Below are 16286 nucleotides of genomic sequence, written 5' to 3' on the forward strand. Positions count from 1 at the left end.
GGGGGGGGAAATCACATGCATGTGTGTTACTATGGAAAGGAGACACTTTGGCCAAGCTCTCTGGACACAATAGCAACTGGCTTGTAGAAATCCATCACAGTTCATCTACTTCCCATCCAAGAAGGCTTAGCCAAGGAGCAGAAAAGCCTACAAAAATCGGGTTAACAGTCTCTTATCTTTGTGGGTACCTTTAGAGTCCATAAATAGCTATAAGCGTCAGCACATAAGAACCATACGTTGCAGGCCAAGAACAATTACAAAATCTTAAAAGGAATCCTATGGTGAGACCTCTTGCTGTAAATATGCCGGCTGCCATGGTGATCGTCTCACTTCAGTACTTTAAAGTGACATAAAGTAAAAAAAAAATGTTTCCCTCCCCCCAGTGTTAATGTCAGCACTTACCTTAAATTATGTCTCTTAATCCGATTTTCTTTCCTGTCCTTTTCAGCCTTCTCTCCAGCGCTGCGGCGGGTGTCCGATCCAGCGCTGACTTCTCTGTCCTTGCTGGCAGTTCCGATCCCACGGTGTCTGCATACGGGTGCACGCGTCCATAGACTTACCTTGCGTCTCCCGGCCGAAAAAAACGAACTGCGCATGCGCCTGCCCCAGGAGGCTTTGCGGCCACCCGAGCAGTTTTGGATTCTCGGACGGGAGCGCGCGGCAAAGACGGGGTAAAAGTTTAGAAACCCTTTAAGTCTGTGACATAAAAAAAAAGAACTTCTGATATTCCTCTAACTTTTCCCACTAGTATACCTATTCTGTGTCAATGACAAAAGCCAACCAGACAACAAACGGGGTATAAAGACCATCACCGGAGGAAGAAAAAAAATGCTAACGGTGGGGCTGGGGCTGCGACTGCACTGCAAGGATGAACTGTTCTTTCCTGTCTAGGGTAGCCATGTAAAAGTCTTTGACTTAGCTGGTACCGGCTCCCCTGGCAGTCCCTCAGCATCCTCACTTACAATTCACAGCTGCATAGTACACAATGACGTCAGCAGGCCTATGACTGCCAGAGCAGAAGGGGGAAACAGGCTGTAGGAGCCAGTCAGGTAAATTAAAGTCCTATACAAAGCTCCCCTTACATAAAAGATTGGTTAACCCTTGCAGTGCAGAGCTAACTGATATAGTTAGGCTTTAAACCTGGAAATTAAAAATTGGATTGAAAAGTAATTAACATGTTAAGAGGTATGACATTTTAGTCTGTGGGTTTGCAAATACTTTAAAAAAATAAAAGTCAGCTGACACTGAACAGTGATCTACCTTTATAGACCTGGCAGCCTTGGAAACAGCTTCAAACTATTAAAAGCCATGATAAATAATACAAATATGTATATTCTTGTAAGAGTTTCAGTGATTTTGTTACTACCATTAGTTATGACAATTCTTTGTGTACATATACATTGTGGGTGAAATACTACACTGTGTAGTATTGCGACCAGTAGGTTACAAAGGAATACTTATGAGCTTTTAATAATAAGACCCCCACTAGGGTCACACTCACCAGATGAGCAGCAGCGAGCCGGTGTCTACTTCACAGGGATGCTGAACCTCACCGGTCCCACGTGCTGTGGAAGACTGAAAACCAGCGAGAACACAGCACAAGCATAGAGCGCCCCCTCGCCTCACATCCGGGCATGTGCAGGCACTGAGCTTAGCACGACCCGAGCGCCTGTCACCCGGAGAGGAAGACAATGCGCGGGGAAATGCGTGAGCAGCAGGCGACTGAAGTAATATACATATAACACCCAATCACTGTAACACAGCTACATTGTCTGTGCAATACTATTTTCTTAACCGCCCTTGACACGCTGACAAGAGCACGGCACCCCATGTTTTACACTGCGCGCGAAGCACGGCAGTCACGTGCTGACGCCGTTTCTCGGACTTGTCAGAAGGGAGGCTGTCGCACAAGTTTCACGTCACCTGGGCGCCGCACGTGTTGAACAGCTGCTTAAAGGAGTCGCGCGCGGAGAAGAGCTAAGCTGGTGAGAAGTGCGTGCTGAGGTGAGTGTATGAATGGAGTTTATGCACAGTTAGGAAACTGCTTTCCCAGGAGTAAAGCCTCAAGTATGACTGAGGGGAAGTTGGGGAGTGGTGGTGGAGGACACCGGCATGTGCTGTAGGACATTGCTGCTCTGCCAATATTCTCTTTTTGCACGAAGAAGGCTCCCCCCCCCTTTTACACCATCTGCCTAAACGTTGTTTAAAAGCGGAACTCTTGGTTATTTTACAATTGGGTGTTTATTGAACTAATTCGGGTGTAGTGTCAATTGTTTGTGCTTTACAGCGGTGTCTATAGGATCCCATTCTGTATTCCCCAGCGGGCGGGGAGGAATGGGCCTCCTAGATACAGCTGCTGCAAAGGCCAGTTTCTTGACTCAGTTGTGATGTGCAAGGTTTGGCCTTATGACAGGCATGTTTTACAAAGGTCACATCTATGTGGAACTCCTGGCAAGCGCATAAAAATAAATCTACAGATCAAAATGGAGCTGAATGCAAAGCGTGAAGACTTTCTGTGGTAGTACAAATGTCTACATATCTTAATTGTGCCTAAGCATTATCTTGCAAAATATACCCTTTCTCTGGACTTCCTCCTGCGAAATAGCAGAGTAATTCCTGGTATATGGGGGTGTCTAGGCACCCCCTATACCTACAGTCTCGTAGCTTTGTAGCTACAGTGTGAGATTGAAGGCACTGCTGTCTCTGGCTGATCGTATCATAACATTTCGACTGTGATTTGGTAATGTCACTACTGTGCTGTCCCATAACTCCCAATTTGAGAACTTGAAAAAGAGGGACGGGAACCTGCGGCACTTGTAGCATGGTTAAATGCCCCTGAATATCAGATGCGGCCTGGCAGTATGTGCTTAGATCATTGCCCGCTGCAGGACACAGGCTGGATTTTGTTTAAATCCCAGGACAGCCCTGCTGAAAACGGGATGGTAGAGAGGTATGCTGCTCACTCTTCTTGCTGGATGCTTGGACGTGAAGAAGCTAAGCCCTGCCTCTACCAAGATGGTTGCCTCCACACAGACACTGCAGAAGAAGGCATTGTAATCCGGAAGCTTGAAAGATAAGCTACAGGAGGTCACAGGTAGTACTGGTGACTTGTCCTTTGCTCTCTGCCTGCTTAGGAGGCCAGTGCACCTGCTGAATGCCTAAACCAGCCCTCATTTTACAGCGGAGATCAAAGACAAAACTGAATGAGACAGTTTAAATGGCTCTAGCATGTGAGGTCACTGCAATGGCTAATTGTAGTGACCACATGTGTGAACTTAACTAGTACTATGCAGCCAGCCCTCCTCTTTCCACTCGGATCATGACAGAGGAGAGTTGTGCTGCCAATCCTGTCACTGGTACATTGCATAACTGTAATAACGAGTCACCAGTGAATGCATTCTAAATTATACATCAGATGCTAGAGCAGGGGTAGCCAAACTCTGGCCCTCCAGCTGTGGTGGAACTACAAATCCCATGAGGCATTGCAAGATTCTCACAGACTTGACTCCCGGAGAGAGATGCATCATGAGATTTGTAGTTTCACCACAGCTGGAGGGCTGGAGTTTGGCTACCCCTGTGCTAGAGAATGCATAGTATTATGGTGGTAACCAGCCATCAGATCCAGATTTAACCCTGTGCCTGCTCGGAATTTACCAAAAACACATGCAGCCATCATCCGTTTTGTCTTTACTTCTCAGTCGTTATCTGGCCTGTGTGACAATCATTTAAAGGGGTTCTAAAGCCTCCCCTTTTTTTGCCTATATCTACTGCTAACAAGCAGTAGATGTAGGCAAAAAAAAAAAAAACGCTTAAACAGCGTTTTTAGACCTTATTATCGCGGCGAGAGTCCGGAACTGTTCGTGCGGCCGCAAAGGATCTTGGGGCGGGCGCATGCACAGTTCGGATTCTCGGCCGGGAGATGAGCAGAGACGCAAGGTAAGCCTATGGACGCGAGCACCCGCTGCAGAGTGGAGTCAGCGCTGGATCGGAGAGCCAACGCACCGCTGGAGGGACAGATGAAAACATGGGGAAAGAAGAGGAAGATCGGATTAAGAGACATCTTTTAAGGTAAGTGCTAACATTAACATGGGGGGAAGGGAAAAGAATTATCCTTTAATGTCACTTTAATTTGGTCATGTTGCGGTCAACTGTGTGTAGTGTAGTTTTTCCAGACTTGATTGCCTGGCAAGATTAATTTTTTCAGCGTTTGGCTTAATCGCCTGGCAAGTATAATTTTTCCATCCCAGCCTTGATCTGGTGATTGTCAACTTTTTTTTTTTTCTAATGCGCGAATGTCCAAAATAACATGGTGTCCATGACACATGAGAATAGCTTGGATTTTGATCCTAACTGAACCAGCAGAAAACCGTGGCTCTAGCATACACCTGCTTCTGAAGATGAAGCGGTCCCTGAATAAACAGCCAGATGTATTGAACTACCTAGCACAAGCAGTGTGGTTTATCCAAGAAAGATGCCTGAAGCAGACACCATTAGTGTGTTGTAGTAGACAAACACTTTCCCAAAGAGCCCGTGTTCCTGCTGCTTCTGAAAATCCAGTGTATGTAAACCCCCCCCCCCTACATTTTGAAGCACCAGTCATCCACCTTGTTTACAGCCCAACCTGGCAATTCTTTATTTTTTTTTCCATCAAGTTTTCACTGATGAGCTTTTAAATTGTATGTCCACCTTTGCAGTCAAGTTTGAGAACCCCATCTATATGTTCATTCCCATTCACACCGCATACCTAAAAACATTTTCTACCTTTTTTGTTTTTGGAGGAATAGTTGCTCAGGTTAAACGTGTCATTTTTAGTTTACAAAGGTAAAGATGGCCAGTTGGAGCTGCCTGAATGTCCATATTACCTTGGTATCAACAGAAGGATAGTGTGGGACCTGATTCAGGGAAATCACCCCATCCTTGATAATTTTTACTCAAGCATTCCATTTTTTAGAAACCTTTTTCTGAAAACAGTACTATGGCTTGTGGCCATATATTATGGCCTCTGTAAAAACTATAATTACATTTTTTTAAATGCATTTAAAAGATAACTGGGGTAACCTTTTTATCCTATAGTTCTGTTTAGGGTCACAGGAGTACATACAGGTGAAACTCTAATAATTAGAATATCGTGCAAAGTTCATTTATTTCACTAATGCAACTTAAAAGGTGAAACTAATATATGAGATAGACTCATTACATGCAAAGCAAGATAATTCAAGCCGTGATTTGTCATAATTGTGATGATTATGGCTTACAGCTCATGAAAACCCCAAATCCACAACCTCAAAAAAGTAGATTATTACATGCAATCAATAAAACAAGGATTGTACATAGAACAATATCGGACCTCTGAAAAGTACAAGCATGCATATGTACTCAGTACTTGGTTTGGGCCCCTTTTGCAGAACTTACTGCAATTACTTTTGCACGTTATTCTAATTATTCGAGTTTCACCTGTATATTAACCTTCTCCAATGACCAAATAGCCCGCTATATACTGAGAGCGCTGCAGCTGGTATGGATTCTGACAATACTGGTGAGATCTACCCAGTTGGCTGATGGACAGTGGTTCTGCCTATCTAGAAGCAGAGCCAGTTGTGCCCTCCCTCATCCGTTCGTCCAGTCAGCGCTGGAGGATGGGGGGGGGGGGGGGGAGAATCCCTGCGGGGAGTAGTGACTGGTCACTCACCTCATAGATCTCCTTTTAAGTATCATAACTATTAACAAAATGTCTATGTATCGCTCAGTTGTAAATCCTCAAATCATCTCTGAATTCATGCTGACACAGTCCTTCCTTCTGGAGGGTGGCTACTTGTTCCCCATACAATCTCCATACAAATAAGTAAACTAAACGTGAGATTGTAGTCCATCACAGGAGCAAGGTTTTTGTTTTTGTTTTTTCTTTTATGGTCAGTCAAACTATCACAGCAATTAAACTGAAAAAAGGCTAAGTAACATAAGGATATATGCAGGCTAGTACCCCAGTGGTTTAAATGTTTGTTTACTTGCCAAAGTATTTGTAATTTGAGGCACCCGTTCACATGTCGGAGACTCTACAGCCGGGACACCGATTTTGTTTTATCTTTCCACCCCTGCTTTATGGTCTCTATCTCTGTGATGAATTGTTGTAAATAAAGTTATTTTTCTAATTGCCAAAGTTTGGAAGTTCGATAAACTTTATGGATATTTGTGTCCCCCCAATATACATGGCCCCATCCTGCCCCGATCATCGCAAGGTTCAATTAGCGGTAGTTAAAAAAAACAAAACACATGGACAAATTGCATTAATCGGTCACATGTATTTTCGTTTGCGCATGAGCAGTGTTAATCGTACAAATTTTGACGTACGGAAACGCCACCAACCTTGCATAAAATCGTGGTTGTACAATTTGCAGTTGTACTCTGCCCATCAACATTACGAATATTGGACTAAAACACGATCACAAATGAAAATCGGCCGATAATAGTGAGGTGTATGGGCAGCTTTTAGATTTTCCAGGATTTTAAGAAAAATAAAATATATACATATCTCACTGGATTTTGGTATTTAAACAAATTTGAAAATGACCAAGGCTCAAATAGAAACATGCAAATGTCATACGAAATAGATAATGATGTCTAAGTAGCCTATGAATGACAATACTGTACATCCTCAATTTGTACAGTGGCAGAAGTCTATGGGCATCCATGGTAACTCTTCTCTTTATTACCATCAGAAATATTATCTGTAACAGGCTGCAATGCGTGGAAAGAAACCTTTGAAGAGAAGCGTTCCTGCTGAAGAGAGCAATGGTACACCTGAGGTTAAGAAGTCTAAATGTAAGTATGAGATCTGTGAGCAATATGTTTGTGTATGTGTGTTCATTCATAAAAGCAATAAAATGTTGAAAGCTTGCAGTCCAGTACAGCCATAATTCTGTAGCGTGTTCTTCCTTTCCTTGTGTGAAAGTAATTTTGGTTGGCCAGCCCTTGGGCTGTTATTAGAGTTGACATTTACAATGCTTAGTTCACACTTGTGTTCTATAAAACTGTGAGCCAGCTTTGATTCATATCTTTAAATCTTGCGCATGGCAACTTGTTTACTGCAAACTAACCTGGCTTTTTTTTTTAATGCTTTTGGTCAGCACATTATGAAAATGGTGTGCTGGATACATTGTTTTTTGGTGTTGCAATTAGTTAGGATGCAGCTCTCCTATGTTTGGCTACCCTAACTCTGCTGTTAGGCCTTATTCACACACAACGCAAGAGCAAAATTGTTTATTGCCTATATACGCGTACGTATGTGTGCACTATTTGCAATCCCACAATGCATCATTCGTAATAGAAATGTTAATGAACTGTACGTGCGTATATGCACGTAATTACGCAGAAATACGCTGCCCGGGCGCATCTCGGTTCCATTCGGTTTTTGTGCATTTTTAGCTACGCAAATATACGGCTCCATACGCAGCTATGTGTATCGAGCGATTTATTTGCATATAGTACTATACGCATGTGAATGAGGCCTTAGCCTTGCTCGATATTATACAAATAAAACAAATTCTTGAAAAAATTTACGGCTCCAAATTGCTATAATGGTCTTGTGTTAACTGATGATTCCTCCAGATTTATTTTTATTACACGCATAGTGTAGAAACCTAAATTTAACTTGATATCTACAAGGTATGAGGAATGCATAGGCAATGGGGCTGACCAGAATTTAGCTACCCATTGGTGCTGATTCAGGAAGTGCCAGGTTGTTGAGATTTAGTAGTGGAAACAGAATTGTGTAGGATCTGCTATATCAAACTTGTGTGAAAGGTAGATGTTCATAAAACGATGGCAAAAAAGTGTTAGACTAGATAGACCAGCATAGATATAATCTTCCCTAAGCCTAAGGTGTGTATTTGCAGTGATAGCTGGCATTGCACCCGATTCTGAAAGACCGCTCCGGGTGTTGGTGTATGCTTTGTAGATATTGAGGGGAATTCATAATTGCAACCAGTCAGCATCTGTTTCTTTCAAAGGTTGAGTTGAACAAACTAAAGAGAAGCTGACTGCTCCACACTCCAGTTTTCATGTCTTCCCCCCCCCCCAAAAAAAAGTCATGCTGAGGCACGTATTTTTAAAGTTGACCTTTACCCCCTTAGACTAAAAATCACATCAGCATACAGCTCCGCTTGAAATCATCTTGCATTTATTAGCTAAACAAACATATTTTTATTTTACTTACAATTTCTTTTTCCGCTCTCCAAGCATTGCAACCTGGGAAGGTTACATCAGCAGAGCAATGCTGGGAAATCTCATTTGTGATCTCAGGGAAAGGCATTTTGCTCCCCTGAGATGATGTGCATGGTTACATGTGCCAGAGTTCTAGGAAGTAAAGGGAAATCTAGTAACCTGCCCTTTGTTATAATGGCCACTGCCAAAAGACTGGGGAAGAAAAATAAAATGAGGTATGCAAAAAATAAAAACCTGGCAAAGTATGCGTTTGTAGCTTGTCATTACTAAACCCTTCCAAAGGTGTCCTTGTTTGCTTATTAAAGAGGAACTTTACCCATATCTTCAAAATAACAAGGTTGCTAAGTAGATGGAATCATTTTGCACTGTTCAACCTTGCTGTATTTAAAGCATGTACCATGGCTTAGCTAAGCAAGGTTGAAATGTTAAGTCTGTCAATATTACAATAGATTGAGTTTTAAAAGTAGTGTACTGCTAGCTGGTGATGCAGACCGCATATTAAAGGTCTATGTAAACCTTAGATATAGCTGACCTGCAAAGGTTCACTGTTTCCTTTGGTAACTGTTTAGTGAGTATCTGTCTACCTTTCCATTTGTCTGGCTTCTGTTTTTGTGGGGGTTTTTTTTATATTGGTTCTTCATGCTGGACACTATAAGGCTGGGTTCACACCAGGCGCATCGAATATGCGCGTTTCGTGCCGCGATTCGCAGTTAAACACCCACGTGACAAGCGCGTGTTTCCGAGGGCTACCTGGCTGTATCCCAATGGATACGCGCTGCAAATACGCCCCAAAGAAGCTCCTGTACTTCTTTGAGCGTAGGGCATTTTGCAGCGCGTTCCTACACGCTGTAAAATGCCCAGGTGGGAACCATGCCAATAGGCAATCATTGGTTTTCACATGTTGAGCGTTTTACAGAGCGTAGGAACGCGCTGCAAAACGCCCAGGTGTGAACCAGGCCTAACCTAGACATCTTAATTGTTTACATGCACAATAGGGGATTCTGTAATACCCATGCCTTTTTGGAGCACATTTGCCAGAAATTCCTAATTGGCTTAAAGTTTTCTCTGCTCATGTGTTGTGTGTGTGAAAAATGTCATCTTATGCCAGGGCTGGACAAAGCCTAGACGCCAGGTAGCCAATACTCCTTAACACCTTCCCGACTAATAATGGAATTATTCTTTCAATTTTTCAATTGGTAAAAGACCGATGATGAATGAGCGCTGATCTGTTTTTCTTTTTTGTTTTGTTTTTTTAATTAAAGTAAAATATATGCATATGTCACATCAAATTAAAGCCCATTTTGTCCTTTAAAAACGGTATATAATATGTGTAGGTGCAATGAATGAGGAAGATGGAAATTGGTTAAACAAACACATGGCAAAATTGCTTTGCTCCCCAGGAACGAAAACATTTTCTGAAGCTGTCACTAAAGGGTTAATTGCAGCTGACACCTACATTTTAAGGGGTTTTTGTTTTGGTGTGGGGTGTTTTTTTGTTTTTTTTGTGAAACTGCCTGCCAGAATCAAACAAACTGGATTGGCCAGACTGGCTCCCGAATTCCAAATACATTTTTCTATCCGTCTTATGCAGTTTTTGAGGCATTCATCATTCAGATTAAGGAGAAAAACACACTGGTAGATCTGTATAGATATGTTGATTTTTGTTTTTGTCTTGTTTGTAATTACTATAAGGTGTAATCGAGAATATTGTGGGAATCCTCCAATAACTGACATGTTCTCTGCTCTTTGATTCCAGAACTAATGGTCATTACATTGTATTTTGCTTTTCAGTGGTCCATCATGACTCCCACCATACTGTTGGTGGTTTGGTGCTTACCCTTGGACAAGGTGATGTGGGTCAGTTGGGCCTTGGAGAAGATGTGATGGAAAGAAAGAAACCAGCACTGGTGCCACTCCCAGAACCAATAGTACAAGCTGAGGCTGGAGGAATGCACACAGTTTGTCTTGCAGTATCTGGCAGTGTGAGTTTATTCAACCCACTTTAGGAAGTTTTAATAATTATTTAACTCTTCCTAATTTACAGGTATCCACCTTTGTTATAGCTGTTTTATCTAGTCTCTCCCTCTCCTATGACTTCACAGATTTATACATTTGGCTGTAATGATGAAGGAGCACTAGGGCGGGACACATCAGAAGAGGGTTCTGAAACAGAACCCGGGAAAGTCCAATTGCCAGAAAAAGTTGTACAAGTGTCTGCGGGGGACAGCCACACTGCTGCATTGACAGAAGATGGGAGGGTATTCCTCTTTGGATCATTCAGGGTATGCAACCTCATTTTTTTTTCAGCCATTCACTTGACCCTAACATACATGTATATCCCTTTTTTCTCTAGTCACCTTCCAGGACAGCATTAGAGAGATAGGCTCCTCCAATGGTTGCCTCATATTTTATTTTCCTGTTTTCCAATAGGATAACAATGGTGTTATAGGATTGCTGGAGCCTATGAAGAAGAGTATGGTTCCTATACAAGTCCAAATAGATACTCCAGTAGTGAAAATAGCATCAGGTGAGATGGCTAAAAGGGCCCAACATTGCTTTACCTTAGTTTAAGCTTGAAATATACAAAGCCTTTACCATTTTTTACACAAGTAGTAATTGTAACCCCTTCAGGACTGAGCTTTTTTCAGTTCCTGTTTGTTATTGACACTTTTTACATTTTTTTGGCTGTGTGATTCTTCCACGGCAGTGATATACTTTCTTACTAACTGCATTAACACTAATACATTATATGTGTGTGTGTGTGTGTGTGTGTATGTATGTACATGTATTTGTTTTAGTACAGATAGGCGCAAATACTGTATGTTATATAAATATATAGCCCTAACGCCTCACTTAGTAAGAATAACAAGAATAACAAAAAAGGAAAACACCTAGAAAACCACTTTTTCCCCATTTTTCATTATTAGATTTTGAAAAATGGCACAACTAAAAAAAAAAAATGCATTAAAATAAATGTATTTGTCCTTTATTTGAAAACACCTCACATCCCTAGGATTTTGGAAATGTTTCTGTACTTTTTAGCCTAAAGCTAATAGTGGTTAGGTGGCCTACAATGTCACTGTCATTAAGTGTCACTGACTGCCACACTTGGTGACATGCATTGAACAACGCCGCCATGAGGGGGTAAAATAAAAAATTAACTTTTTTAGGGTGAAAAACAAATCTGCCGCTCAGCTACAGATTTACATTGTAAGGAGTTCATTTTTTAAAATAATAATTAGTGCTGAGAGAACTTTTCATTTTGTTAAAAAAATATATATTTTACGCTTTTTTTTTTTTTAAGTAGTCACTATGACTGCTTGACAATTTTAATAGTTTTTTTTATTATTTGGCTGCTCCAAACTTGGGAACATCCCATAATAATCTTAGGCCTGGTCCACACCTGAACGTTTTGTAGCGCGTTCAACGCTCGACGGACGCTCTACAAAACGCTCAAACATCTAAATCCCATTGTATTCAATGGGTCTGGTTCACACCTTGCCGTATTTCCGCCCGTCCGAACGCGATACAAAACGGCCTATGCCCAAAGAAGTACATGTACTTCTTTGGGGCGTTTTGGTCTCGCGTTTCCATTGGGATACAGCCAAGTAGCCCTCGGAAATGGGCGTTTGTCGCGTGTTTTTTTACCGCCAATCGCTGTAAAAACGCGCAACAAACGCGCATATTCAATACGCCTAGGTGTGAACCCAGCCTTAGTGATACTGGACCTGACATGCTGATTCTGCAGCGTGTCAGGACCAGATCTGACCAAAGGCTTTTGATCCCAGACTATCGGAAGCCGTGAAACACTGTTTCAGCATAGAAATATATTGTTACATATTCTGTGCTGAAGAATGGAACAAGCAGCCTGTACACATTGGGAAGTCCTGATCTCTATAGAGCTGTCAAAACTGAAGTAGCAGAGCAGTGTGCACACCATTCTGCTTTTTCAGCTGTCAAATACAGGGGATCTGATTTTGCGAACCGGTGTCTGGAACAGCTTAATTCTTTCATTAATGGACGCCTCAATATGGTAGCATCTATCAGTGAACAGTAACCGTTGATTCTCGGTGGTTACCGGCATTCCTGAGTCCCGAATAGCTGCTGGTGTTCAGTGTACGTGAGCATTCATTTGGGCACTTCATGATGGAGACGTACAGTGTTCGTCTCCAGTTGCGAAGGGGTTACAGTAGAACTCTGGACACCATGAAAACTGTTCAGGTCAGCAGCTAGATAGATAATGAAGCAGGGTCATGGATTAGATCCCTGGAGCATTAACCTCCTGGAAGAGGCCAGCTATGGCAGCTCCCTATATTTCCTTGACAGATTTCCGTTTTAGCAGTTCTTTCCTCCATTTGAAGTCTGTGGCGTAACAAGCCATAGCAGCCCACACGGGTTCTATGAGTACTAGGATAGGAGAGGGCCCCCATTAGGGAGGCTGTTAAGATAAAACTAAACCATTTCAGTATAGACTGGCTGAAGTCAGACCTCAGGATCATTTAATAGTCACGTTTGCTTATCTGTTTGTGTAAATGTATTGTCCTTTGAACTTCTGCTACAGACTGAAATTAACCCAGAATAGCTACTGCAGTAAAAAAAATCAATTTTCATCTCTGCTGAGTTTATAGGGCAGCTGAGTTTTATAGTTTACAAAAAGAAGCTAGAGTTTAAAAAAAGTGTATTGGGCATATACTGTAGAGTAACTGTATGCAAGTGCGTTAATAATTTTGTCGCTCTCAGGACTTCCAAATTTCTATCCACACTTCTCTGTTCGTAACGAGCTCCATGAATGCTTGTCCAATCATCAAGGTGAAGCTGCATGATATGTTTATTGATTCCATTGGTGAAGCTATACCGCCGATGGTGATCTATATACATCGGGATGTGGGGAACAGGGACAGCTGGGTCGTGTACCTGAGAGATTTACCAACCGTGGAGGACGCAAGGGCTTAGGTTTGGAGATTTGTGTGAATTTCAAATTGTTGCTGTGAATCCTGTTCTAAAGAAATGAAAATAACTTGGGGTGGGGGTGAAGGGAACGGAAGCTGCACTTCAAGTAAATTCACTGTAATGGTTTACTATAACACCAACACACTGGAACATCCACCTGGGCTCCTTCCTCTACTCGTGCTTATTTGTATGCTCCTGGTTCTTCCTATATTGATTGCATTGGAGGACAAGTTGAAAGGGAACCTTCAACTGATGTAATTTGCCCATGGGATGTTAAAGTGATAATAAAGCTTCCTTCTTTTTTTCTTTTCAAGTATTTGGTACAAGGAGGCACACCTTTTTTGTCTGAGGCTGTTGCTGTTTTTCTTTAAAGGTTTTTTTTCAATTCCTCATGTTCAAGTGGGTCCCCGCAGCGCTCTCACCCCGCCCCCTGAACAGGTGCCTCCATTGGCTAATGTGCCTCGTCCCTCCTGTCTGCCCACCAGTTCGATGGCAGAAGGAGCCCATGGCTCCTTTTGCCGTCAGTATCCTTCTCACTCCCTCAAGTTTGAGGGAACGAGGAACACTTCGGGACCCGGCGGCGGGGACAAGTGTTGCTGACAGGTAAGTGGGTGGGGTGACTGGACTGGGGGAGAAAAAGGTACAGGGCGGTATTTACCCCAATGCAGGGCATGCATTAAGGTAAAAAAAAGCCCAGACCTTAATACTACTTTAACTTTAAGCAGACCTGTGGCTTTTCTTGTTCAAAAGAAGCAACTGTACAACCGTTTTCTGTAATTTATGGCACTTTAGGGAGAAGCACAAGCTGCTCAAATTAACTCTTGGAGCAATGGTTAAGGCGCATTGCAGCGGTGCCAGAGCTCCTGAAAGCACACTTATTTGACTTGCTTCTAAGTTTGATGCTAGTGTACATTACCCTCCTCCGCAAACCCCCCCGCCTCATCTAAGCCTCCCTCCACCACAGCCTGGTGCGTTATGTCCAGACTCCTTTCCATGTTGGCTATGCTCCTCAGTGTTGCCAGTTTTTTGCTTAGATTCAGAATCTGGGCTTCCAAACAAACTCGCTCACATCTGGCGCAAATGTATTCCCCCTCGAACGCCTGTTCGAGGAACGCATACATTGCACATGATGTGCACCGGGTTTCATACCCACTCATGGAAGACATTATCCCCTTTTTTTATTTTATTTTTTTTATTCTATTTTTCTGTCAAGTAACAGCACTGGGGTTATTTTAATTTTATAGAAGTCCTTAGTTTAATTTAATTTACCCCGTGGCTAATTTAGTTTCATTTAGTTTCACTACACCCTGGGGTTAAGTTATTATGCTACAGCTCTGTGGTTTATTACTCTTTGGTCCGGTGGTTTATTACGCTAATGCTCTTGAGGGTTGGTTCCGCTACTGACCTGGGTTTTACTTTACTTCCATTATAGCCCAAGGGATATATTTAATTGCACTATGAGTCTATGGTTATTTTATTGAAACCCTTGAGTTCTTTCAATTTTTTTAAACTCTGGGATTAATTTACTTTCACCCTGGCCCTGGGGTTGTTTACGCTTAATTACACTAAGGCCCTGGGGTTGATTACGCTTAATTACACTATGGCCCTGGTGTTGCTTAATTTGCTGTCCTGGGGTTAAGTTAAATTTAAGTTACACTAAAAATACATTCAAATACCTTTTTAAAAGAGAACAATGGGGTAAGTGTTTTTTCCCCTAGTTCTCTTAAGGGTCGCGGAGAGGACATAATCTAGCGTCCTCCCATGACTCAAATCTCAGTATATCGCAAGCTACAGCTCATGGTATACTGAGACCGCTACAGCCGGGACGGATTTCGACAATGCTGTTGAGATCCACCCAGCTGCGTGAATGACAGCGGGCTCTGCCTATCTAGAAGCAAAAACCAGCTGTACCTCCCCCCCCACCGTTCCTCCAGTCAGCGCTGGAGGATCGGGGAGGGGGGAATCCCTGCAGGAAGCCGTGACTGACGGTCACTGCTCTCTGCAGGGAGTTGATCGAGAAGTGAGCAAGGGACGCTATGCATTCGCTCACTCCTCGATCTATTGAACCGCATAGTTCTCCAACTATTAACAAAAATGTATCTTATTTGTGTGTCGGCTGTAGATCCTCAGATCATCTCTGAATTGGTGCCGACACTGTCCTTCCTTCTGGAGGGTGGGTACTTTTGTTCCCCATGGTCCCTGTGTGTGTTGTAAAGTAGTCACCGCTCCAAGCTCACTCCTGTGATGGGACTACAATCTCTAAACAAATTAAAAAAAACTAAACCTGAGATTGTAGTCCATCACGGGAGCGAGCTTGGAGCAGTGGCTGCTTTACAACACACACAGGGACCTTGGGGAACAAAAGTAGCCACCCTCCAGAAGAAAGGACAGTGTCGGCACCAATTCAGAGATTAATTGAGTATCTACAGTTAAGCAATAAACAAATTAGATAGTTTTGTTAATAGGGTACATTTAAATACATTTTTAATATTTAAGTCCTGAGTTTATTGTCCCATTTTAAAAGGAACCAATCATTCAAATTTCTGCTTCATCTAAATCAGTGTGGTGCTAATAATGACTACAGAAAGTGTTTAAAGTTGATGAATTCGGCTCAAAAGGCCGCACTCTACATAATTACATATATGTGACTTGTCATACATTTAAGACACATTGATGAGATGGGTTGCATTATACATTATTATACACTATACATGTGAACAAAATAATTTCCTCATCCTTAGACTGCTTATTCGAGAACATTGTTGAGCACTATTTATATGAGTCACCTTTTACCTTTTAATTTTAGTATACTTTTACTTTATCTGCTACAGAGAGGCTGCTAGTTCCGCAGTGCATCCGCCTTAAGGTGAAAGGTTGCGGACGAGTTGAGTTCCGAGATGTTTTCTGTGGTGCTTATTTCACATTTGCGGTGTCACAGGAAGGCCATGTTTATGGATTTGGCCTCTCAAACTACCATCAGCTGGGTGAGTGGATTATTTATCTTGCCATCTGTTCTCTTTAGCTTTTAATATTCCTTTTATTTTTAAACTCTAATTCCAATGTGTTTTTGAACTACTTTTCTCCTCCCCTTTTTTTTTTTTTTTTTTTTTTTTTTT

General features: G+C 42.2%; 1 protein-coding gene across 1 annotated transcript in view; it reads left to right on the top strand.

The window, feature by feature from the left end:
* RCC1 (regulator of chromosome condensation 1) overlaps positions 1-16286 on the top strand; it is a 23742-nt gene that overhangs the window by 4266 nt on the left and 3190 nt on the right. Inside the window, 7 exon segments of the mRNA XM_018555986.1 lie at positions 1893-1985; positions 6717-6819; positions 10012-10202; positions 10323-10502; positions 10651-10747; positions 13030-13173; positions 16002-16154. Of these exon segments, the coding sequence (XP_018411488.1) occupies positions 6741-6819; positions 10012-10202; positions 10323-10502; positions 10651-10747; positions 13030-13173; positions 16002-16154 (844 nt within the window). The 5' untranslated portion in view covers positions 1893-1985; positions 6717-6740.

The sequence above is a fragment of the Nanorana parkeri genome, unplaced genomic scaffold, assembly GCF_000935625.1.
Source record: "Nanorana parkeri isolate BGI_ZX_2015 unplaced genomic scaffold, ASM93562v1 scaffold220, whole genome shotgun sequence".
NCBI lineage: Eukaryota > Metazoa > Chordata > Amphibia > Anura > Dicroglossidae > Nanorana > Nanorana parkeri.